The sequence below is a fragment of the Nelumbo nucifera genome, chromosome 1 (assembly GCF_055504915.1).
Source record: "Nelumbo nucifera cultivar China Antique chromosome 1, China Antique-T2T, whole genome shotgun sequence".
In the NCBI taxonomy this organism is placed as follows: Eukaryota; Viridiplantae; Streptophyta; class Magnoliopsida; order Proteales; family Nelumbonaceae; genus Nelumbo; species Nelumbo nucifera.
Genome location: NC_142649.1, coordinates 9703605 through 9729585, shown reverse-complemented (window position 1 = coordinate 9729585; position 25981 = coordinate 9703605). Strand labels below are relative to the sequence as shown.

The following is a 25981-nucleotide window of genomic DNA, read 5'->3' as shown; positions in this document are numbered from 1 at the left end:
CCACCGCAAACGCGAATCTCTCTCTCTCTCTCTCTCGCTGCTTTTATAAAATTTTCCGCCTCTAAAATTTGTTCAAAAATCATAAAAATCCAAGTCTCTCCTCTCCCCATTTGCCTCATCGCTCTTCTCTTGGGAGCAACAGAACCAGAGAGCAATGGGAGAGTCCTCAGCTCCAACTCCTAATTCCCTGGAACTAGTAGGAACATCCCCACCACCCCAAAACCCTAGCCCTGCCTTCTCTTTCCCTCGTCCTGCACTTAGAGTCACCTCGGAGTTCGATAGTGACAGTTCCATCTTCCTTCACAAGATCTCTTGCAAGCTCTTCGATAGCCTCGCCAAGCTCAAACTATCCTTCCAGAACAACAAGAACGGGGAGATATCTGATCCTCAGGTTGGGCTCATCACCAAGTACCTCTCTCTCCATTACGATGTTGAGGAGCAGAGCGCTTTCGTTAAGGGTTCCTTCGACGTCGGCAATCGACTGCAGTTCAAAGCTGCTCAAGATCTTAAGGTTTACTTCATCATTCATTACCCTCTATTTCTGTTTCCTTGTTTAATTTCCTTCCAATTTCTTTTGTTGTTGTTTTATCTTCTTAATGTTTTTCTTCATTCTTTTTTACTCATCCTGGCTTATAGTTAATTTGGAGGGAGAATGCACCATATCGTGATTAGATGATCAGATTTTTGTTCTAGTGAACCGATGAAAAAGTTCCAAATTTGAATTTTTTTATACAACTGTCGAACAAATCATTCTTTGTGCTGTCTAAATTGCTTGGTTGGTATTAGTAAAGTCATGCTTATATTGCAAATTAATTAACTGATTTGGAGAGAAATTGATGCCATTGTATTGCCTTTCTGGGGTAGTGTTTTTTATTTTATTTTTCAAGCTTGTTTTGTTGATTGTGTATTTCTGCACAAATTAACACACAAAGCATCTGCTGAGACAACCTACATTCCAGATCGTGGAGCCAAAATATTTTCATCTAGGGTGTTCAACAAAGTATTTCTGTATGTCATGTACTTGTGATGATAGCAAGTCTATTAGATCTGGCATTAACTTGGGTAGTTTGTTCCTATTCAAGTATCTTCATAGAAAGGTGCGTGTTTCCTATATTATACAGTAGCTTTTTCTATGTACGTTATGATACTATTCCGTGTTGAGTTCAATATCCATGCGTCCTTATTAGTATTAGCTAATGCCCCCTTAGTTTATTAGCTTTAATTTTAGTATGGTAGGGTTATTCATTTGCCATATACTTGAATTCTGATTGTAATGGCATTTCTTCTAGTTACACATATCTTATCTTTCCATGCTGTATAAAACACATATTTGAAGAATGGCATGATAGAATTGCTATTATTTTTCATTAAATTACCATACCAAATTCAACTCAGCCATAACATCAACTATTCATTAAATTACCATATCACATGCACAATTTATTTTTTCACATAGTTGAGCTACCTGACCTCTATTTTTCCCTTTTCTATTTGGAGTTACATGCCACTAAACTAAGGTTGTGTTTGGATAGGTTTTTGTTTTTGCACTTTTCAAAGCCCAAAAGCAAGGAGTATTATTTAAGCGTCATTGTGTTTTATGCTGTGAAAATGGTTCGGTAAATGTTGCTTTAACAACAATCTGATTATGTCATGTGAAAGCTTTTTGGCACATATGATCATGTCGTATGCCACATGTGATTATGCCGTATGCAACATATTATTATGACTATGCCATGTGGCACATAAATGGTTATGCCGTGTCCCATGCGACATATAATTATGACTATTGCCATGTGGCACGCAAATGCTTATGCCATGTGCCATGCTACATATAATTATGACTATTGCCATGTGGCACATAAATGCTTATGCCATGTGGCATGCCATGTAGAGCATATGCTCATGCCATGATTATGATTATGATTATGCCACATAGCACATAAATGGTTATGCCGCATGGTACATATGATTATGGTTATGCCATATGGCACATAAATGGTTATGCATTATGCCCAATGTTCTGAAAATCATATTCGTATTGTAAATCGTAGAGAAAGCTGAATTGAATAGAAATGTGAGTAGTGATTTAAAAGGCATGCCTAGGCACAAGTGAGGCTCATTTTAGGGCTTGTTCCTTGCCTAGGCCCAAGCATAGCCCCTTTGCAAAGGTGCACCCCTATTTCCTAATGTTGCTCATTCATTCATCCAAATAAAAGATATTTTTTAAAAGAATCAAAATTATAAAATCATTTTTTTTGTAGGTATTAAGAATTTAAGACACTAACATAGACTTGTTTGGGCTTGCCTCAAAGCGCTTGGTACAATGGCGGCTGATAGAATTATGAATGAAAGATTTTTAACATCATACTAGTTGTTTGAAATAACGCAATTGGGAAAGACATAAAGAAATTGAAAGTTTGACATGCTTAAATATGTTTTAGATGCTGTTTTTTATTTTATTTTTGCATTTTCACTTTAAATATGTTTTATATGTTATGTTTTGAGCTAATAGGATTTTTAAATCATTGAGAAACTTAAAGTTTGTTTTTTAATTATTACTGTTTTTAATATTTTCTTAATTAATTTTGAAGTTTTTACATTTTTTGATTTTTTTTTTATATTTTTGTAAAATATTGTGCCTTGTTTCAAAAAGGCATGCACATTGGGAGCAAAATGCCCTTTGCATTTAAACATTGATAATGGGCCATATCATAAATTGTAATATTATTTCTATTTTTTACACATTTGTCAAAAATTAAATATAGACACATGAATGTGATTTTACCCTACTTTTAATCCATATTTACCATATATGTACCTAAAACAATAGAATTTACTACTTGTGCAGTGGTAGCCAAAGATGATATAATCAAGTTTGACTTGAAAGTCAAATAATCCATATACTATGACTCTTGAACTTACATATGGTGGAAAATAAACTCGATGTTTGGTTTTAAATAACATAAATAAATCATTTTCTAGTAAGGGGTTTAAAACAAGTCTCTTTTGACAATTATAATTATAAACAAAAAAAATGATGAAATAGAAAACTAATTCTTAATTGAATTTATTTGAATCGTAATGATTCGTAAAAATCGTAAGATTTTTGTAGAAAACAATTCATACATAAGGTTCAAATTAAAACCCTCAAGGATTTGAATCGTATCGTAAATCATAAGATTTTGACAATATTGGTTATGCTACATTTATGATAGGTAAATTATTTTATTAATTAAAAAAATTCAAACTAATACAAGCATTCCTTGGAGAGGTGTGAGCTGTGTCCTTTCCCAACAAAGTGAAAAAACAAAATCAAACTACAACTGTGCCCAATACAAGTATTTCCAAATTTCCCCTTGCTTGGCTGAACAATCAGCCATGCATTTGCTAGTCTCCCCACCCGTGTATTCTTACATTCATATTCCTTATCAGCCACTTGAATTTCTTAATTTCATTCTTCAAGCACCACACAATAGACTCTGGGTTCTTCAACCAACCCACTACCACCTTGGAATCCCCTTTGATTATTAGTTGTTATGCACCTATCTGAGTTGCAAACTGTACACCTTGTAAGGCAGTTAATCATTCAACCCTAGTAGAGCCCCCAAAACCTAAAAGACATGAGTAGAAGGGCACTACACCATTTTCAATCTTGTCCCTTGAAACCCCTCCCATCCCAGAGGGGCCTGGATTGCCTTGACCGTTCCCATCAAAATTCAGCTTCAAGAAACCTTTAGGAGGCGTATAAGTCCAAGGATTTCAACCAGTGTATTGCCCTATTCAACACACAATCCTTTAATTCTTATTGGTTTCTCTCCTCTTGGAAGATTATGGGATTCTTTTCTTCCCATATTGTCCAAATTAGAGCTGTTCTTTCACATCTCCACATACTTCTTTCTCTTCTTTTAGGCTTGGTGAAGGTAGAAGGATAAAAGAGAAAGCTTACTTCTGCTTGCACATTCCACCTGCACCCAAACATCAAGAAAAGCCAACCCCATAATTCTGCAGTAAAAGAATAAGATATTAGTAAATGGTAACAATCCTTACCATAAACCTGCAAAGAATACACCAATTAGGTGAGATACAAAGGAAAAGGTCTTCTCTTTTGTAGATTACCCAAGGTGTTTACTTTCCCATAGTATACCTCCCAACAAAAAGCCATAAAAGCTTAGGGCGAAAAACCAAATGGGCCTCACCAAACTTCCTTAATAGGGAACAACTGCTAAGAGGGAGATTGGCAAAGGAACTTGAAAAAAGAAGCACAACTGCATAAGAGAACGATCCTTTAGGTCGAGGGTCCAAATTTATGTCCAAACAAACTTCATTGAGAAGGCCTAATAAATTGGAAAAATACTAAATCTACAGAACCCAAAATAAATTGGAAAGGCCTAATAAATTGGAAAAGCCTCTACAGAACCCAAAATCCCAGTTTGGTGCCAGAAGAGTTTCCAAAGTAGACAAGAATTTTGAAACAAACTCTTTCTTGTACAAAGAAATAGAGAACAAGGAAGGGAAAAAGGTCCTTTGAAGGAGTTTCTCCAACCCAAATATCCTCCCAAAGGAGGATAGAGTTGCCAATACACACATTATACCTGACAAAATTGAGAAATTGAGGAAGAATACTATGAATTGCCTTCCAAGGTGTTGCCAAAGTTGCCCGCTGTGACATATCAACGTCTCACCCATTCTCTAATCGACCATGAATTCTTCCTACCACATCTTGCCACAACCTCTCTCTCTCTATGGGCCACCTCCACATCCACTTCCCCAACAAAGCTAAATTCTTTTTAATTATATTCCCTAGGCCCAAACCCCCTCCTCTTGACTCCGACACACAACCTCCCACTGGTCCTTTCTGCTTTTCCTTGGTTCCCAAAAAAGGCCTCTCATTAACCTCTCTAGCTTCTTGGCTTCCCTAGTTGGGCATGCCACATTTGACTATGCCATGTGGCACACATGTGGTGATTCTAGAAATACATGTGTGTTCATGATCTACTTCATTTTGCAGAAAAGTACAACTAGCTTTCTGTGTTGGCTTAAATCACAAACTTAAATTTTAACTTTGTGCTTTTGGCTTCCAATGTGTTTTTGCTTTGGACAAAAATGCTTTAAAAAACAGTTATTACCAAATTCCAAAGTGCATTTTTTTTTTCTCCTCAAAGCCAAAACAAAGCAAAAGCTTATCCAAAGTCCAAACACAGCCTAACTTTGTAGGTGAAAGCTATAAATTTAACATTTGATGTTGTTTATTTTCTTCATCCTTTGTGCATCAGTTCAAAAGTTGAAGTTCAGAATTGTTTTTCATCAATGGGAGATCCTAAAGATATTCTCTGTTTGCTGGTTCATTTTTTCCCTTTCAAAAATTTACTGGAACCAATTATACATATGAAACTTCCCTTTGTAATTTTAAGTGCTTGTGGAGGATCATCAAAATCAAGTAATCAATGAAATCGTAAACTTATAATTGGTTGTTGGTATAATCTGATGGAGAAGCTTCTTTTAGTTATTGCTGCTATGCTATATCAATATTTTGAACCTTGGTAAATGTCTAGTTGATGCAATATAGATGATGGGGGGATCATCCCAATCTTGGTCATGCCACAGTTGCATCCATACCTTGAGTGGGGATTGATGATTGGGAAATGCTTAAAGAATGTCTATCTTGGAAGAAGATTTTTGTCTCATCAGGAGATTGAATAACTTTGGTCAACTTGACCTGAGAATTATTTAAGGGATATAATCAACTCAGAAGAAATGGTTAGATCATGGAGAATCAAAACATGCTGTCTTATTTTGTGGGATTGAAATCCAAGTGGGAAAGATGGTTGGGTTTGGGATTTGGGGAAAAAAGATGAGAGAAACTTCTAGCTAAATAGTTTTGGAGACTGCCAAGGGAACCTCATTTTCACAATGGCTTCATTTGGTTGCAAATAAAATGTAGGAGAACAAATGAATTCTAGGGAAGATGCTATTTTGGGTGTATATGATATGATTTTCTTGGTTATTAACTAAATAATCAAGTATCTTTCAATTTTAGAAAATGCCATGTATTTTCTTTCTTATCTTTTGATTTTAATACACTAATTATGTGAGGTGTGCACCTCACAATTTGAGGCGAAAGGCAGTGAGGTGCATGCCTCACTAAACTTGAAGCTTAAGAATGAAGCCTTGGGTGTAATATACAAGGTGGCTGCTGAGGCAAGGCATTTGACTGTGCCTCACCTTGCCTCATGTGCCTAAGTGCCTTTGAAGATGATGATTGGTCTTCCAAGTGGTGTTTACAGTTTGCCTATGTTAATTGTGGAAAGCTATTAGTCAAATGTCTCAAATCTTGCCATGGTTCTCACTTCTCAACAATGTATGATTGTATGATGTAAAAGGGGGCTGGTGGGGAGCAGATTAGGGTTAGATTCTATGACGGCATATGGTGGGGTGACTCTTCTTTGAGCTTTAGCTTGTAGATATCCCTGACTACTTAGTAAGGAGAAATTATTTCTATTTGTGTTTCACACTTGTCAACCCATGTTGCACTTTGAATCCTCTAGAGGCAATGGAGTCAAAGGAGAGCCTACTTAGGTAAAGGTTTTAGTGGAATGGAGCAAGGCCTGGGCTTTATTTGGGGGTTGAAGTTGAGTTTGTTCTTGGTTTGAGGCAGCAGCTTGTGTACGGATTTATTGGGCTGGGTCCTAGTTTACAACCAATGTTACTGGGTCTGCAATCTGCATAGCTAAACATTGATAGTCAAATGGGGGACTTGGTACCTGGATGATGCCAGACAGCCAGATGTCATCATATAACTAAAGCTTGTTCACTAGATGATCTGGATTGCTGATCAAGCAATGCCTTCTTCTACCAACTGGGTCTGTTTCCTTTCTATTACTTCTCTTTTTCTTGCCTTTGAGAACCGTGTAAATGGCTAGTAAATTGTTCAAATTGTGGGTTGTCTTCCAAACCTTCTCTTGGCACCAAAGTTTTTTTCCATTTTACCATTTCTCTTTTGTTTTCTACCACTGGACAAGGTGAAAAAGGAAAGCTATCAAAGTGAAATAGTTAACATACTCAACACTTTGTCAAGGAAAATAGTTAAGAACTTAAATTAGATGATTACACTCCCATTTGGATAATGAGGAGTGCTTCTTATTTCTAAAATGACATACCTTGCTTTTATTTGGTTGGCCCTTTAAGTTTCTTACACATGTTGCTTCTCTTTGTATGGCTAAGTCTCTGTTGTGAATTTTATTTCTCAACATTGCTTTATAATAGCAATAGTTTATTGTAAATAGCAAAATCTGCTACTTGCTGGATTTCGGTTTGGTTTTAAGTAAAGCCATGTGGAATCCAGAAGGGAATAAAGGTTTTGCTTCATTTTCTTTTCATTTATTTTGGAATTTAGGGGGGGGGTGGCTAATTGTTCTATAGCCTGCTCGATTAAGCAGGACTGAATTTTGTTTCCTTTCCATGCCTCCAGTTAATCCAAACACAGCCTCAATGTTTGCATATATCTTTTTAATATTCTTTTAATTTTACTGGTTCATTTCTCTTAGGCACAACAAGGAGAGGTCGCAATGATTGCAAGCCTTGCTGATCCGTCATACAAATTGGAACTGTCATCTCCTGTTCCATCTATTGGTTTGGTAAGTAAAATTTGTATCATGGTTTTAAGTTGTTTCTGGCATCTGTAAAACCTTCTCACCTTCTTATTTTTGTACCTTGAGTGGCAGAAAGCATGCTTCAAATTGTATGTTTTCAATCAATGATTGGTGATATAGGTTGAACAGTACTGCTTCATTGCATTAGCAAAATACTGGCCTTCTGTTTATGCTATCAAGCAAATTTATTTCCTTTAGTTACATTGGATCTCATATGGTAATGCAGCCAAAAGCAACCTTTAAATTTCCCTATGGTGAAGTGTCATTAGAGGAAAAAGAAGAGGAAGAAGTGAAGAAGGCTTTGTCAATAAATGGAATCCTGAAAGGTCAAATTTTGAAAGGGGTTTGCACTGCTCAGTACAAGGATGAGGACTTGAATCTACGCTACTCTTACAAGGTACTTCCCTTTCTTCTTGAACATTCTTCTGTCAAAATCTTCTTTCTTATACTTATTGCTTGATGCCACTTGGAATCTGAGTTGGATTGAACCTGAGAGAGAGAGGTAGGGAGGGAGGGAGAGAGGGAGGGATAACTTGTAAGTGGAAAGGAAAAGTTTGTCTATGATGGGGAACTCTCCCTTTACAGGTAATAGATTAGATCATTTCCTTTTCTTGTTTTCTTTGTTTTTCTCTCTTACTGAGGAGAATTCTACTTAATAAAATGGGATTTGGTGAAAAAGCCATCCTCCCTCAGTCCCTCTGCGGATCTGCCATAGCCATGGCATGTTCATGGGATTTGCTGCAAATATATTTGCTTTAACTTTAAGTGACCTGATCGTATGTATTAATTATCTGATCTATTGATTCTTGCTCTGTACTTTTGACATATGTTTCTGGGTGAAGACTCAGAAGGCTTGGTTATTAAGGGTAGTCCAATTTTCCAACTTTGGCTGAGGAAACCAAATCCCATAATGTACTGGATTTATGTAATTTTTACAAAGGTGGGATGCCTGGAATTTGTATCTGCTAGTATCCTTTCTTCTTAAATTGCTTAGTTGTTTATTCTTCTTTTTTGTAATATGGGACTTGAGAATTCTAATAATTGGCAGGATGAGCAAATGTCATTTATTCCAAGCATTTCTCTGCCATCAAATGTGCTGTCTTTTGCATTCAAGCGTCGGTTTAGTCCTTCAGATAAGTTAAGGTGATACTTCTGTCTGGGTGTCTGCATTGGTTAATTTGTTTCTGTTATCATTTTACTATATCCATAGGTTGTTATTTGTTAGCAAGTAGGAACATGGATGTCTAATTTATTTGTGCTAAAAGGGTTGTAACATTGCAAGTTCTTCATGAACATGTTTTTTGTAATATTTTAAGGGTTTGACTATGATTAGACCTGTTCATGGGCCGGGTGGCCCGACGGGCCGGCCCGGCCCCCGGACGGGCTTGAATGTGGTTATAGGCCTGCGGGCTTAACTTCGGGCGAAAAAGCCCGGCCCACAATAAATTCGAGCCGGGCTCGGGTTTTGTCAAAATAGCCCGGCTCGACCTAATATTAGACTTAAAGTGAGTAATGTGATTATGTCCATTTGAATAAATTTTTTGATTTAAGAATGTAAAACTGTGTTTTAAAATATAAAAGAAAGGGGAAAAAACCATCTTGTAGGCCCATTGTTCATTTAAATAGGAAAAAAAAAACTATCTGAATTTTTAATTCTAATTTGAATAGGGAAAATTGTTTTTTTTTTTATTAGGTCGGGTTTCGGGCTTGGGCTCGGGCCCAAGTTATAGGCCCGTTGGTTGGGCCGGGCTTGGGCTCGGGCCTAGCATATTTCCCTTAATGACAAGTGAAAGCCCGGCCCGGCCCATGAACAGGTCTAACTATGATACCAGAAAGATATTCGGAAAATTTGTGACCAATCAACTGGTTTCATAAACATGGTAACCAATCAGGTGGTATTTATCAAAATTGACAGGTGGTTTTGATTGGTCAAATCCTTTCTGTTACCATGTCTTTCTGGCCACATAGATTTCCTATATTTTAAATGTCAAACAAGGATATGCTTTGTCCTTTAACTTAGCTCTAGGGATGACCATTGCTAGCCCGGCCTATCCATTCAACAAATTTCCAAGCCTAGGCTATAAACATATAAATACGTTCCTGGGTTTACATGAAGCCCCCTTGTACTAGGTGCCAGACCTGGCCAATGATTACCCCTGAATAGCTTTTCTAATCTGTTCCAGCAAGCTGACCTGTTTGCAAAGTTCAACTGACCTGTTTGCGCATGGCTCTCATGCCAACACATTTCTCTGGACTAGCCACTAGAATTGGTCATGGTTTTTGTGAGTATGCTAATGACCAAACAAAGAGTTTACCAGTGGTTTGAAATATTCAGTCAGGTTCGTTTTATAGATGACATTTACCTGTCTTGACCCATCAGATGTGGATTCTTATATCTCAGGATGTGGTCCATGTGTTTTAGACATATGAGAAAGTAAAATCTGTGGATTTTCCACAAATAAGTAATCCAGTGAGTATAAGATATTTCTATGAAGCTCATATTTAAAGAAAAATATCTTATTACAATAAAGAAATCATCCTATCTCCACAAGGACTAACAGAAAAGAGAACAGAGAAAGGAACTAGTATTGGTGGAACTTGATGTTTTAACAGTGCATAGTTCAAAGAGAAACGAAAATAAGTGCTGAAATCAAGAAGATGCCACAAAATAAAGTGCGAAGAGGAAGAGAAAAGCAAGAATAAGGAGAAGAATACTTCAATCGTAAGTCTCTATGTGAGATCCCACTAACTTTTACATCAATTCCTCTAATTGAACACAATGACAATTTTTCCCTTAATATCATCGAGTGGGACAGAATTAAAATAACCAAAAAAAATAATAAGGCCCAAGGCCCACAAGCAGCCCAAATGACAACTAAATAAACTGCCTAATGAGAAATAATATGCAGATCCATAAAATGAAAATAAACAATTAGATAATAATTTATCAAAAAAAACAATTAGATAATACCCTAGTTTGATCCATCAACAGTGGTGGGCTAGAAAAAAATATAAAATACAATTGCATGTTGGACTATTAGATTTTTAATTTCTTTTTCATTGCAAAGTTCAAATTTGGCCTATAGTTCTTCAGTACATGGTGGTAAGCATTTTCAGTTGCATTTCTGATCTGTTTAATGGTTTTGTGTGCAGTTACTGGTATAATTTTGATTCCAATTACTGGAGTGCAGTCTACAAGCACACAGTCGGTAAGGATCTCAAATTTAAGGCTGGTTATGATTCGGAGGTGCGACTAGGCTGGGCATCTCTCTGGGTATGAAGTTCTCCTATCGCTCCGTTCTTGAATATTTTACACTAGTAACAGAATGGGGTTGTATGGACATTTCTGGAATCCTACACATGGAAGCTTATTCTACAAGCCAATAAGATTCCATCTCTCGCCATGTTACCTTTATTCCATTTGTAGCAAGTTTCTGCCCCCTCCAAAAACTTGAGGAGAAAAATATCTTTTAATTCCAAAAAGGTGCAAAAACCTCAATCAATGTGTTCAAAGGACGGTGTCCCCCCCCCCTCTTGAATACCTTACACTACAAAGAGGTTAGGCTCATTTGGTCGACCCCTCCCAAGGCCCTGAAACCAGGACCAAATTGGGTATTGACCCTTTTAAAGGGGTTATATGGCAACAGATTTATTTGTCTTCAGATTGGAGTGGAAAAATTAGAAAGGATGATATCGGAAATGAAGACCTAGGAATAGCTTCTATAAAACGAGAGAAACTAAACTAATATATGGTTAGTCATGTGCGCCAGCACCCATAAGAAAGTGATTTGTTGGAAGTTGAAGGGGTAAGAAGGGCTAGGGTAGACCAAAAAAGACATGGGTAGAAGTAATAAGAAATGATTTAAGTGCCAATAGTTTAAGTCATTTAACAATGGATAAGGCATTAAACATGTTTCGACTGCTGCTACAGTAGTCCGAACAGGAAGAGGAGAAGAAGAAGAAGAAGAAGAAGAAGAAGAAGAAGAAGAAGAAGAAGAAGAAGAAGAGAAGAAGAAGGGTCTGTCGAAAATCTGATGGTTAACACATCCAGTCGACCCCCTTAATCTATATTAGATTCTAATAATGTTTACAAAGACAGAAATGCCCTTACTTAAGTGTGGGGCAGAGTAACTCTAATAACACAACCACATAAGCAAGTTAATAAATAGAAGAAGACTAAACTACCTCTATTCGGCACATCTTAACAAAACAGAATGGAATGTCAAAATAGGATTCATGTAGCCAATCCCCATATAGTTGGAGTAAGGCTTGGATGATGATGATTGTAAACCACACCATGTTATTTGCCCATATATTTCAAGTTCTCTTATGAATGGTTTTGAGAGACTTCATTACTTCTATTGGTTCTGTAGGATAAACAGATACACGTTTGTGGTCAAGGATTAAAATATTGATATGCCTGATATTCATCTTTTTTTTTAATTTTTTTTAATTTTTTATTTTATAATAATCAGTGAGTTGGGGAAGAGGTCTGTGACCTTTTAAATGATTCAAAAGTCTGTGTTGGTGTATCCAAGCATATCTGGGTACACCGATACCAATAAGATATAGGGTGTATTGTATTGGGTGTATCATATCGATACTCTTAATCCTTGCTTGTGGCTTTTTGAAGTTTAATTGGATGGAATTAAAATGGTTCCGTCTTTAGTGCTATTAGATTGACTCCTTGAGTTTCTTGATTCAGGTTGGAGATGAAGAAGGCAGAGCAAAGACACAACCAATGAAGATGAAAGTGCAGTTCATGCTCCAAGTCCCTCAAGATGACATTAAATCATCAGCTTTCATGTTCCGTGTAAAGAAGAGATGGGATCTTTGACAATCGGTCTTTGGTGAGCCGCCATTCTTTCGTTTCTCAAGTGTAGGTTTATAATGAGAGGTATAAATATATTGTTTGGCCTCTTGACTAGTTGTACTGATGTTCACTGCTACAGAAAGAAACGGTATTGTTCGGTATACATTAATCTATGAAAGTAGTTCTTTCATCATTTGTATTGGTTGTACATTTTGATAGTTGTTTCTTATTTTATAAAATAAATCAGTTCATGAATGGCATCAAACGGTGAATGTTTGCTGCTTTAGAAATGCAACTGAAACTTAAAGGGCCTACACTTTTTTTGGATTTTGAGAGGGGAAAAGTTGGTCAATGGGATTTTGGTTCCCACTGACCAAGATACCCATGTTTGTTTTTCAGATTTATGTGAGGTCTACAGAAAATTTATTTTCCATGGATATCCATCTTGGTGGGTAAGTAATTGTCTCTCATCTAGAGAAAAGTTGCTAACACTTGAATGGGATAAAATTGCCTCTTTTAATAATGACTTTTTACAGCTAGAATGGTCATTGTTTTATTACCTGTGAAATAAAATAACATGAGTAAATGCATTTACTTGGGTAAGTAATCGTCTCTCATCTAGAGAAAAATTGCTAACACCTGAATGGGATAAAATTGCCTCTTTTAATAATGACTTTTTACAGCTAGAATGGTCATTGTTTTATTACCTGTGAAATAAAATAACATGAGTAAATGTACTTACTCGGATAAGTGTTTTCTGGGAAATACTTACCCGCATAAGTAACTGAAAAGCAAACAGGGCCAGAAAAAGTACTGAACATTCAGTTGAGCCAGACAAAGTGTGTATATATGTTTTTAAGAATATTTTGGTTTAAAATAGTCTTATTATTTATCCATAAAGAGGATTTAAAGTGGTCTTAAATATAATGTGAAATTATTTATAATTTTTATTTTTACGAGTGGGGTAGTTGAACCGGACGATTGGCTATTCAATCCATGACCCAGTGACCCATGATTTTACATCCAACCAACGGTGCTAAGAACTGAAATAAACATCATCAATGTATCTAGAGCTTAAAATCGATACTGAACACAACACTGCCAAAACCAAATATTGGTTTAGAAGAATGAACTCTCAGTTTAATATCTCAGACCTGGCAATTGGGACGGGTCGGAGTCAGGTGAAGGCATTTTGAGTCATTTGGATCAGGTCAGCTTTCAGGTTGGGTCAACAAAGCTAACCCTAAATATTCAGGTTATGGTTGATCCACACTCCACAGGTCAGATGGGTCAATGATTTGACCAAGTCAGTGGTTTTTACCAAAACAATGGGTTAACCGTTCAATTCAAATGGTTTTAATGGTTCAACCCTCTAGGTCAACACCGTTTGAAAATAGGTGTCTCATGGGCGGCATGATAGGGGACCCTAACCCATTTTTTTTGGGGGTTGGGTCGGATTGGATTTGCAGGTTGGATCGACTTTTTTGCCAGATCTAATTGCAATCAAATTCTAGAGCCCTAAAAAAAAATCCAAAATCAATTATCACCACTGAGAAAATGTTCCGCGGGAAAAATTAAAAGCACCAAGACCATTTTTTAGCGCTGCAGAATGTTTTTGTTAATAATGAAAACATTTGACCCACACTGAGTATGGTGACCCGGAACCTGAAGTCCCTCCTAGAAGTTAGAAGGATCACTACAAATGATCATAACCTTATTTCCTCTCAGTTGCCTTATTGGAACACGGAACAGGTGACAACTGACAAGTTATGATATCCAAACCATCTAATAATAACTCATAAAAACTAATATTGTATTTGGTTGCAATGCAAAGTGCAAATTATTTTTGTATAAATTTTAACTTATTTTTATTTTAAATTTAAGCTTATTTTGATTGATTGCAATGCAAATGAAGTAAATAAAGACATGGAGCAGAATAAAGTAAAACCCAAAACAAAATTTGCATTTTTTTCATTTGCACTCTCATGCATTTGTACTAGTGCAAATAAATTTGTCCTGCAACCAAACACAGCCTAAGTAATTATAACATTAATTATACAAGTCAAATTTTAAATTAGTTATAACATATACATTTAATAAATGAAAACCGTAAAAAATGTTGCATTACAAACACGAGAATTTGGTTTTATACGTCTATGGATTATGCAGTATTCAATTATTCATCTAACACATTGTAAATCTTACTATATAAGCAAAATGTGTATTTTCTTGCATTTGATGCATTGCTCAAGAGAATTAATGGTCTTAATAATACATTTATTATATTTATAAACGTTTTCTCAGGCTATGTTTGATCTAGAAAATAAGAGAGAAGCAAAAAGTTGAGGGAAAAGTTCTAACAAAATTTGTGAAATTCCTTGAGAACTATCCCTCTTACATAAATATCATAATTCTTTCTCTGTCAAGCATACCTTGAAACATCTCTTAAACTTGCTTTTTGATCATTATTGCTTTAACTTTTTCTTTTAGTCAGAATACGATTTTTTTTGACAATGTTAAAAGGAGCAATGCTAGGCATTGAAAGCTCTATAGCCAGAGATCTCTTTAATCACAAAAAATGCCTGTTATGTAGCCATTGCTATACTGGGATGTCTTTTATTTTTATTCTTCCTACCACAAAAAAAAAAAAGAAATATCTAACTACCAGATCAGAACTCATGAACAAAAAATCAGCCCAATCAGATGTGGTCACTACCACCAAATTAGAGATTATTATGGGTGACTGGAAATACATGTAATGACTGGTGAAGGAAACCTAAAATATTTTGCATTGCTGAAGTCATTTGATTAGGGCTGGTTACTGGCCAAGAATTAAGGTCTTCTCTATCTGACCAACTGGCAATAACTTTTTAGATTTAAAATACCATGTTTCATTTGTCTATGGACCTTACCATGAAAAACAAAGGAGGTGAGCTCAAGATGAATCTAATGTCTATAAGAATTTTTCATTCAAAACTATTGATGGGAGTCTAGATGCAGCTGATATGATTCTCTGTATATAAATTTAGAGCAGGTAGCAGTTGTTTTTATTCTTGTTTAATCCTTCCCTTCTGTCGGTAGGGATCCAAAATCACATTAAGCATGCAAATAATTTGACCAGAAAAAAACTTAGATCAGTTGATAAAAAAAATATATAGAAAAGCTTGTATATGGCTCAAATAACTTGACCTCAGCGGTTTTGGTGCACTTCTAGCTAGACACTTGTGACTTGATTAGAGATTCTCCAAATCAACAAGTAAGGTCATTCAACTTTGGTCAGTATATAGACATGTGAAACCAAAGTTGTCTTTGCTAGTTCATCGGATCCTGTTGTCATTCTTCTGTATAATCACTCTTTGGTGATTGGATCCTTTCACTAATTTTATTTTTTAATTCATAGTCAACGGTAATCAACTAAACTCTTGATTTAAATAAACCCACTCTTTCTCTCATTCATTTTACTACAAATGATCAGAGCAGATAATTGTGTCATGTGATACTTTATTCGGTAGATGAAAACTCTTCTTATTGGATTTCTATCATCTACGAAAATGATTTCAGACCCTGAAATTCTATATAGAATACAGGGTTCGGTGATGGATGGTTAGGTCTGGATCGGCTAACGGTTGGTCCCGAGAAGAACTGGATAAATTTAGTTCCTTTGCTTCCTTCAGCTCTGGAAACTTGGAAAGAAACAAGCAAGCAGATCGTAGGACAGCAGGAGTGGGTCAGACTCCATTAGACTTCGAAATCAGATTAATTGGAGCTTAAACCCAAGAAGCAGTTTGAAGGAGTGGGTGATGGTGGGTCAAAACCAGACTTCTCTCTACTTGCAAATCGGACTACATTAGAGCTTAAATCTAAGAGCTAATCACAAGCATATATTCCAACTTAATCTCAAGGAACCGTTCAACATAAAAGATTAAGTTGTTAGGTGAGATCAGGTTTTTATTTTCTAATACCCCCTCACACCAAAAGCCCTTCTGGCTTGAACCCATGCTTTTAGGGTCTGTTTGGTTTGCAGGAATAGGGGTTTGGAATCGGAATCAGAATGGTCCAATTATATGGTTGGGGGGATTCGGAATCCTATTCTCATTTTTAGGGGGCGTTCTTTTTTTGGATTTTGCGAGAGGGGAAAGTTGGTCAATGGGATTTTGGTTCTCATTGATCAAGAATCCCGTGTTCATTTTTCAGATTAATGTAAGGACCAGGGAAAGTTTATTTTCCTGGGCATCACTTGCTCAATACCCATCTCCTAGGTGGGGTAAATAATTTTCTCACCTAGGAGGAAAGTTGCTAATATTTGAATGGGACAAAAATGCCCCTTTTAATAATGGATTTTTATGACTAAAATGGTTATTACCTTATTTACCTTATAAATAAAAGAATATGAGTAAATACACTTACCCGAGTAAGTGTTTTCCAAGAAAAACTTGCCCAAATAATTACATTTACCTGAGTAAGTAATTTGCCGAAAGACAAATGGGGTCTTAGTGGAATGACATTCCCTCATATGAGAGGATTTTCCCTCCTCCCTGAGAATGAAATCCATTAATTTCAGCTCCTCCCTTGGAATGAAATCCATTAATTTCAGCCAATTTCGATTTTGATTCCGATTCTAGTCTGAACAAAAGAGGTGAAGGGAATAAACCATTCGAATTCCTATTTTGAAAGATTTCGATTATAAATCAAATGGACTAGGGCAAAAGATCAAATACTAAACCACTTGATTCTAATAACATCTCAATTAATCATTCATGCTTAAGCTGTTAATTGAGATCACTAAAAAGATATTCAGTCTCTAACAACTAATCCAACAATCAGTCAACCCACTGAATTGTTATACCGGCTATAGAACCAAAATAGCTAAAAAGTAACCTGTCAAACTCTAACCTGATCCAACACAAAATCCATCCTCAGCCGCTGCCCATCTTTAACTCAATCTTGTGTTGGGCTTGAGGTATGCCTTTTATATCACAGGCTCAATGTCTTGTCCGACTATCAGAGTTTGGGGATTCATCGTCAAATCCAAACTCTAATTTGATAAACCATAAACGCGTTATGTGCTCAAGTTAAACTGAACACGTTGTCTCACTATCACATTCTAGTACAGTAATCATTAAACCATGCACTTTATAATATGAAATGGATTTTTTAGAGAAAACTTTCAAATCACCCAAGAATTTTCCACGTGGCAAAGTGTTGGTCTTCTTCTTCAATCCTCATTCTCTTGACTCTAAATCAATGGTCAAGTTTAGAAAGATGATTTGGAGTTTGGACAGATAATGAGATAACCCTAAAATTGCCAAATTTAGTCTTCAGTTTTGGAGATTTGGCCTGGGCAATTTCTTGGATGGATGGATGGATTCCAACTCACTTCGGATGGGCACTTGGCGAGCTTTTGGACTGAACCCAGATCTAAGATGCCATGTCATGTAACCGAGAGAGAGAGATTAAACCAAAATAATATGAATACAATCATGGGTAATTTGGACCATTAGGGAAAGGTTCAATGCAATCGTATGATACTACTAAGGTACAGCTGGAATTAGGTATAGAAAAATCTCACAGAGACGTGAAGAACCTTCCCATGAAAGACCAAACTACCCTTCACTTTCAAACCTGGGAGCTGTCACTATAAATTATTTCAAAAACATGCAATTTTCTATCTAAAGCCTTTTGACCTTTTTACACGTTTCAGAAATACCAACGGGCTTTGAAATGGTGGTAGTCCATGTGAAATGATGGAAAATTAAAAAAAAAAAAGAAGAAAAAGAAAACACCAACAGGCTAACAGCTCAAGGATGAGCAGATGGTGAGAATAGGTTGAGAACTTGGAATGGAATGAAGTTGAGCTTTCAGATTCAACACTTGATAAAGGACAAAAATGCCCTTGTATATACAAAGGTATAAGACAAAAAAATCCTAAATCCCCAAGGACCCAGTTCGAGAAAGATGGGCATTTTGTCCTCTAATGGTGTTTATAACTGTGTTAGCTTAACCCTAGCAAAAGGACTCAAGCAGAGCCACAGAATTAAACTTACAGACCCCATTTCCATCCACAGTCCACACAGAGGGATGGAGTGGAGAGATGTCTACGGAGAAATTTAAAAAAATAAAGAATGGTTGACTTGTGAATGGGGCAGGTAGTGGGGGTTTCCATTGCAAAAAAAAAAAAAAAAATAAATAAAAAATTGAGCTCTTAATTCAACACCTGTTAAAGGACAACAATGCCATTGTATATACAAGAGTACAAGACAAAGAATATCCTAAATTCCCCAAGGACCCAGTTTGAGAAAGATTGGGCATTTTTGTCCTCTATTGGTGTTTATTACTTTCTTAGCTTAACCCTAGTAAAAGGACTCAAACTGAGGGATGGAGAGATGTCTATGGAGAATTTTAGAAGTAAAGAATGCTTGACATGTGAATAGGGCAGGTAGTGAGGGGCTGAGGGTCTCCATTGCAAAACTTCACATCATGTAATAAAGAATTCTATTCTACTGTCATACTCTGTTGTCTCTTTATGGGATCCACACCATAAGCGTGGTTGAAGAGTTGTGCTGGAAATGCTGACTTCCATTCCTCAACTCAATACGCGCCTTCAAAATCTCCCTTTTGATTTCCTTTTGTACCTCGTTTGGTTGTTCCTTCCATTATTAATTCTAACAATAATTCCCAGAATCCTACTTTGGTCCATTTTGTCCACCTGTAGCTTGATCAGATCCTCCCAAAACGGGTAGTTAAGGGATGCTCTTTCCTTTTTTAATTCCTTTTGCCAATTCCTAAATTAGAAGAAATGCCAATGGGCCGCGTTTGGTTCAATCTAAACCTAACCCGAAGTAACCCCATTTCGACCCCAAACAGACCCAACTAAATGAAGAGGGTATGCCAACACGCTTCCAACATAAGATTAGGACCCAGCCCATCCCATTATACAGGTTTTGTATGAGTCCACCTCAATCCGATCGAGGCTGGCCCAACCATAACATGACCCACTCACATCCCTAAATTCATTAGCCCACTTTGGCAATTGCCTGATTAGAGATGGGAAATGAGTTGATTGAACCAATCCGCATTTCTAAGAACCGGGCAACCAAAGACCATTTTTTGTCTACTGTTCGATCATCCGGTCTGGTCTATAGTCACAAAACATTGAAATAAAGTTCTGATCAAGGTGGAAAATGGTTACCCATAACTATTTTGGGTTCTTAACTACAACAATAACCTTACCAGAAATGCCAATGGGCCGCGTTTGGTTCAATCTAAACCTAACCCGAAGTAACCCCATTTCGACCCCAAACAGACCCAACTAAATGAAGAGGGTATGCCAACACGCTTCCAACATAAGATTAGGACCCAGCCCATCCCATTATACAGGTTTTGTATGAATCCACCTCAATCCGATCGAGGCTGGCCCAACCCTAACATGACCCACTCACATCCCTAAATTCATTAGCCCACTTTGGCAATTGCCTGTTTAGAGATGGGAAATGAGTTGATTGAACCAATCCGCATTTCTAAGAACCGGGCAACCAAAGACCATTTTTTGTCTACTGTTCGATCATCCGGTCTGGTCTATAGTCACAAAACATTGAAATAAAGTTCTGATCAAGGTGGAAAATGGTTACCTATAACTATTTTGGGTTCTTAACTAAAACAATAACCTTACCAGAAAAAACGGTTTGGAATTTCAAAATGAACCATTTGTACCTATTTATCAATCAGGTCAGGTACTCTAGCCCTAACCAAGAACCCTCTGGCTCATACTAGTCTAATATGGTTCTGGAGAAACGTAGGATCATTTATTCATATATATATATATATATATATATATATATATCCATTTTTTTCTTTCTAAAAAAAAATAAAGAAGAAAGTATGCTAACGTGCACCGATTCAACCAGGGACATCAAATTGGCTCCCACTAGATTCATGAAGAACAACCAATCTCTTACATTGACCCTTCAAAGTGGGCCCAAATATACAGTTGGCAAACTGTGTGTCTGTGAGTGTGTTACACAAGTTAGAAAAATACATACTAGTGGCGTATGTTAGCATCAACTAGTGAAAGGGCCAAGCGGGGACCAACTATTCACTTTGCAAACATTTAATGATTTAATGAAACTTTGTCTTTTAAATATTTGTGCAAAATCCACCGGCGTTCCCGAGAAGCTCGTTTCTCCATTTATACAACTTTCAGTAGTTCTTTCCAACTATTAAAAACCCAACAGCGATCTTACCCTCTCTCAAGTCAACTCTTCTCTCTGGGAAGTGAAAGGAAGACAGAACAACTTGCCTTCTTCAGTTGCTCTGACGTGGTTCTTTTTTCTTGTTGATTAAATCCCCACCAGAAGTGGGAATCCCAAACAAGAATTTGTGCTTGTGCAAGTTGGGATCTTCATCAAAATTAAGGTAATTTTTTCTTTCTTTTTTCGGTGGGTAATGCCATCTTTTCCCATCTTTCTTCTTTGATTCTGTTTTTGCTTCCCAACTGTTTCAATTGGTGCACCGAAGAAGACCCTCTGATCAATACCACTCAAATTTGTATAGTTTTCTTGAATTACTTTGAGTTTTACCTTAAAATTTGGTCTATTGGTTGGCTTTTGAACGTGGGTTTTCTTCTGATCATCAAGCTGGGTCTTCCAAATAAAGTCTTTTGGTATTTGAATTGGGTCGTCTTTGATAGATTAGACAATTTTGATATCCCGCGGGTCAATAGAAGCGCTCGGGAAGGAGAGAAAGTTTTCGTTGAGGCATCCATCAAACACTTTCAATTGACCTCTGCTTCAACCTTTCTCTCTAGTTTAAAACTTTAAAGCATCCGCAGATTACCCAAATGGCACTGATCACTAAACAAACTTTCGCCATTTCAATCTAAAACCAGGAAACTGAGCTAGAAGACTCAATCGGTGCCCGAACCGTCGAACGGGCATCAGACGATGCTTCCACGGAAATGGGTGGTTCCGTCTGAACTCTGAGGAAAATCCCGTGCCACTACAAAAGAGAAGGATGCATTCGGCGAATCACTGGGGAGGTTCGTTCGAGATCAATGCGGATTCCACGACGGAGGATGAGCGGAGCCGGAACATGGAGTACGACCGAGCGGCTCTGTCTCAGAACCTGGACGAGACGCAGCAGAGCTGGCTGTTAGGGCCCAAAGAGAAGAAGAAGAAGAAGTACGTGGACTTGGGCTGCATCGTTTGCAGCCGCAAGGCCTTCAAGTGGACCCTCTGGTCCATTTTGATCGCTTTTCTGGTGATTGCGCTTCCCACCATTATTGTCAAGACTCTGCCCAAGCACAAGAGCCGTTCTCCACCGCCCGACAATTACACAAATGCCCTCCACAAGGCCCTGCTCTTCTTCAACGCGCAAAAATGTAAGCTCCCTTTCTTGAGGGTATTTTTGTCCTATTATTCCTTTTACAGTCGGAGCACTGACTCGGTAAGTTAAATGATAAGCTATGTAAGTCTATAACCAAACTTGTTGCTCAAGTTTGCCTAACGCCGGTCTCATATGGTTACTAAGTGGATTCCAATGGACGGTTGACGGATTTTCACTTGTTTTGCATGAAAATATGACTTTGTCAAGCGGCCCTTTTCTTTTCATCGAGGGATCCTTGTATGAAGGGTACTCGTCTAGTTTTCTGACCTTAGATTGGTGGGGCCTCTCTTGGATTGGTGATGGCTGATGGCCCCGATACATTGATAGACGGTTCGGATCAAATTATATTAAGGCCTTTTTAGATCCACCCATTAAGGGGCTGCACATTTTCCAACGCAAGGATGAAATTTGATTTTATTTTATTGGGCCTACACTGTTGCCTGAGTCAAACTTGTAACTGGATCAACCATTTTTTAATGTTTTATTTACTTTTTTTTTTTAATTTCATGCTCTTCCAATTTTCTCTCATAAATAAACAAGGCAGAGTTAAATCTGAAAAAAAAGTAAACCATACACTCTCAGTGCAATTGCAAATGAAATTTGTACCCAAAAAACTAAGCCTATGAATTTTAAAATGTAAAAAGAGATATTTTATAGTTTTTTTTTTTATTTTAATATTTTAGATACAATTAATCAAGCAAAATTGGATCATCATCAGCAGCAGCATTTAACAGTGTTATTGTTAAAAGTAAGTTATATTTAATTTTCTGTGGATCCTTGTCATATAACTTTGATTAATGCGGTTTGCAGCTGGGAAGTTGCCGAAGAACAACGGGGTGTCATGGCGAGGAGATTCCGGCCTAAAAGACGGTTCAGACATGCCGGAAATAAAGGGCGGCCTGGTCGGAGGATATTACGATGCCGGAGACAATATCAAGTTCCACTTTCCGATGGCCTTCACAATGACCATGCTAAGCTGGAGTGTGATAGAATATAATCACAAATACAAGGCCATCGGAGAGTACAATCACGTAAGAGATGTCATAAAATGGGGCACTGATTACCTGCTCTTGACCTTCAATTCCAGTGCCACAACCATCGACAAAATCTACAGCCAAGTAAGATATGCATCATTTCAATTTCAATTGTGCTTTTGATTAGTTTTGTTTTCATTGCAAGTAAACAACACAAAATTAAATTAAAAAAAAAATAAAAAAAATTTGCATTTACATCTCCATGCTTATGCATCAATACAAATGAAATTACATTGCAAACAAACTAAGTGTTCCAAAAAGGTTCAAAATTTCAATATGTACATACATACAAACATATTGGGTGTTTTGACATCTAACTTTCATTTTTTTACAAGTTTTTTCTCTTAGATATCTGATCAGTTTTAGGCCTGCCTAATCCCCCAACCTGGTCAAAATCTGAAACACCCCTTATTTGGGGTTTGAGGAATGTATTGTATAAGTTTTGAACCTTGATTCTAAGGTAAATCAAAGAAAAAGCAAGGTCTTATTTGTTTGCAGTTTAATTTCATTTGAACGGGTGAAAATGTATGAATGAAAGTGCAAATTTTGGTTTACTTTTGTTTTATTTGTAAGGTTGATGAAGGAAAACAAAACCCAAAATAAATTCCGGAACAAAAGTGAACTAGAGTTTGGGCTCTCCCATTATGCAAATAAACTAAATTGCAGTGCAAAGTACAAACAAAGTGTGCCTATAAAGATTCAATATTAATTAGGATCTGTTAGGGGTTTCTCTCCAAGGGTGACCAAAACAAAGCGAACCTAATCTGTTGGGCCGGGTTGGCAGGTTGGTGTGGCTCTGAACGTTTCAACCACACCGGATGACCATTACTGTTGGGAGAGACCGGAAGACATGGACTACGACCGACCAACACAAGTAGCTACTGCAGGGCCTGACCTTGCCGGAGAGATGGCAGCAGCCCTAGCATCGGCCTCGATCGTCTTCCGAGACGACCCGGCCTACTCGCAGAAGCTCGTCAAAGGGGCCACTGCTCTGTTCAAGTTCGCCAGGGACTCCGGCAAGCGGACTCCGTACTGCCGGGGGAACCCATACATTGAGACATTCTACAATTCGACGGGGTACTACGACGAATACATGTGGGGTGCTGCATGGATGTACTACGCCACCGGCAATTCCAGCTACCTGGCGCTGGCGACGAACCCGGGGTTACCGAAGAATTCCAAGGCATTTTTGGGCATTCCTGACTTGAGTGTGTTCAGTTGGGACAACAAGCTGCCTGCAGCCCAGCTGCTGTTGACAAGGATGAGGATCTTCTTGAATCCTGGCTTTCCTTATGAGGACATGTTGAGAAGCTATCACAATGTCACTGGCATAAACATGTGTTCTTACCTCCATCGGTTTAATGTCTTCAATTGGACTAATGGTAAGGAACAGCAAGGATGATCTCTCATCTCTTCTTAGTTCTTTCACAAATCACAATTAAAGGGTGGCAACTATTGGCCCAAATTGACTTGGGGGGTATTCATGGTTTGGTTAACTGAATTCTGTTTTTTTTTTTTTTTTTTTTTTTTTTTTTTAAATCAAACCGGTTTTTGGGTTTTGGAAAATCGTAAATCAAGGATTCAACTGAGATGAATGACAGAACATGTATTCGTTCAATGCTTGTTGCAGGAGGAATGATTCAACTGAATCACGGACGGCCGCAACCCCTTCAGTATGTAGCTAATGCTGCTTTCTTGGCTTCCCTTTATGTTGACTACATGAATGCCACGGACGTTCCTGGATGGTTCTGTGGGCCAAATTACATTGCATCAGACGTTCTTCGCCAGTTTGCCACCTCTCAGGTTTGTATTCATCCTTGGCTCCATTTGTTTGCAATACAAATCTGAACCGGATACAAATTTTGCTCGTGGTTCAGCTTGTTGTGGCTATGATTTAAGTTAATATATCCGCTGCCAAACGTGTATCTTGCACTCATTAGCAGTGCAAATTTGCATCACCCTCTATCTTTATTCTTTTCATATAATGTCGGAACTACATAATTTTGCATCCTATCTTATTTGTCCTAAACAAATAGCCTTCATCCTGCCTCCATTCTCTTTCAAGGACTGGGATATTACGTATCAGGTTTTTAGATAAACCGGTTCGACCATAGTTGGGTTAAAGGCGAACCGATTCGACCGTAATAAAAAAATTGTTTTCAATTAGGTACATTTTTAGTATTTTGTTGTCTGTATTCAAGTATACATTGTTCCTTACAGAGTCTGGGGTCTTGCAGATTGACTACATTCTAGGGAAGAACCCTTTGAAGATGAGCTACGTGGTAGGGTATGGCTCCAAGTACCCAAAGCATGTGCACCATCGGGGTGCATCCATACCTCATGATCATAATAAGTACTCATGCACCGGTGGATGGAAGTGGAGAGACAGTCGTAACCCTAATCCCAACACCATTGTGGGAGCTATGGTTGGTGGTCCGGACCGGTTCGACCAGTTTCGGGACGTACGAACCAATTACAACTACACTGAGCCCACATTGGCTGGAAATGCAGGACTGGTTGCAGCACTTGTCTCCTTAACGGGCAGTGCTGGTGGCGGCATTGACAAGAACACCATCTTTTCAGCAGTCCCTCCCCTCTACCCATTGACTCCACCACCCCCGCCACCATGGAAGCCATGAAAGCCTGCCGTTGCTGAGGAAAGTATATGACTGGTGGTGTTACTTACTTAATTGGCCTAAAGTTTTGTGTTCTTATTTATATATAAACATTCAATAATCGGTGTGAAGTTTTTATTTGTACGATATTAGCACCATGATATGTTACTTTACAATCACAATCTCTCTCTCTCTACCATTTGTAGCAGAATTAATTAAGCCAGTTCAATTTTGATCCATTTATGTGGTGAATAACACAACATCACCATTATGTTGTGTAGTTGTTAGGGCTGTAAATAGTATCCATTTCAAAGACTAAAGAAGCTATAAGCTGCACCATTAATTGCATATCCAATAAATATAGTCATTAGGTTTCGGTTTTCTTTCTTTGAGTTGAAATTCCAACATCTGTCAAGTATGATGATGTTCAGGTTATAGCTTTGGGAGCTTTGCCCACCTTTTTTTTTTAATGTTGAATTCAGTTTTGTT

At 37.6% G+C, this 25981-nt stretch overlaps 2 protein-coding genes across 2 annotated transcripts; both read left to right on the top strand.

Moving 5' to 3' along the window:
• Positions 1 to 68: 68 nt before the first annotated feature.
• On the top strand, positions 69 to 12655 carry OEP37 (chloroplast outer envelope protein 37). Its single transcript, XM_010279502.3, has 6 exons — positions 69 to 511; positions 7545 to 7634; positions 7876 to 8046; positions 8698 to 8792; positions 10803 to 10923; positions 12355 to 12655. Exons 1-6 carry the CDS (start codon positions 155 to 157, stop codon positions 12484 to 12486), a joined length of 966 nt encoding a protein of 321 aa, XP_010277804.1. The 5' UTR covers positions 69 to 154; the 3' UTR covers positions 12487 to 12655.
• A 7950-nt stretch (positions 12656 to 20605) lies between these two features.
• On the top strand, positions 20606 to 25875 carry LOC104612176 (endoglucanase 12-like). Its single transcript, XM_010279501.3, has 6 exons — positions 20606 to 20874; positions 21347 to 21838; positions 22654 to 22961; positions 23662 to 24259; positions 24508 to 24680; positions 25115 to 25875. Exons 2-6 carry the CDS (start codon positions 21472 to 21474, stop codon positions 25514 to 25516), a joined length of 1848 nt encoding a protein of 615 aa, XP_010277803.1. The 5' UTR covers positions 20606 to 20874; positions 21347 to 21471; the 3' UTR covers positions 25517 to 25875.
• Positions 25876 to 25981: the final 106 nt, after the last annotated feature.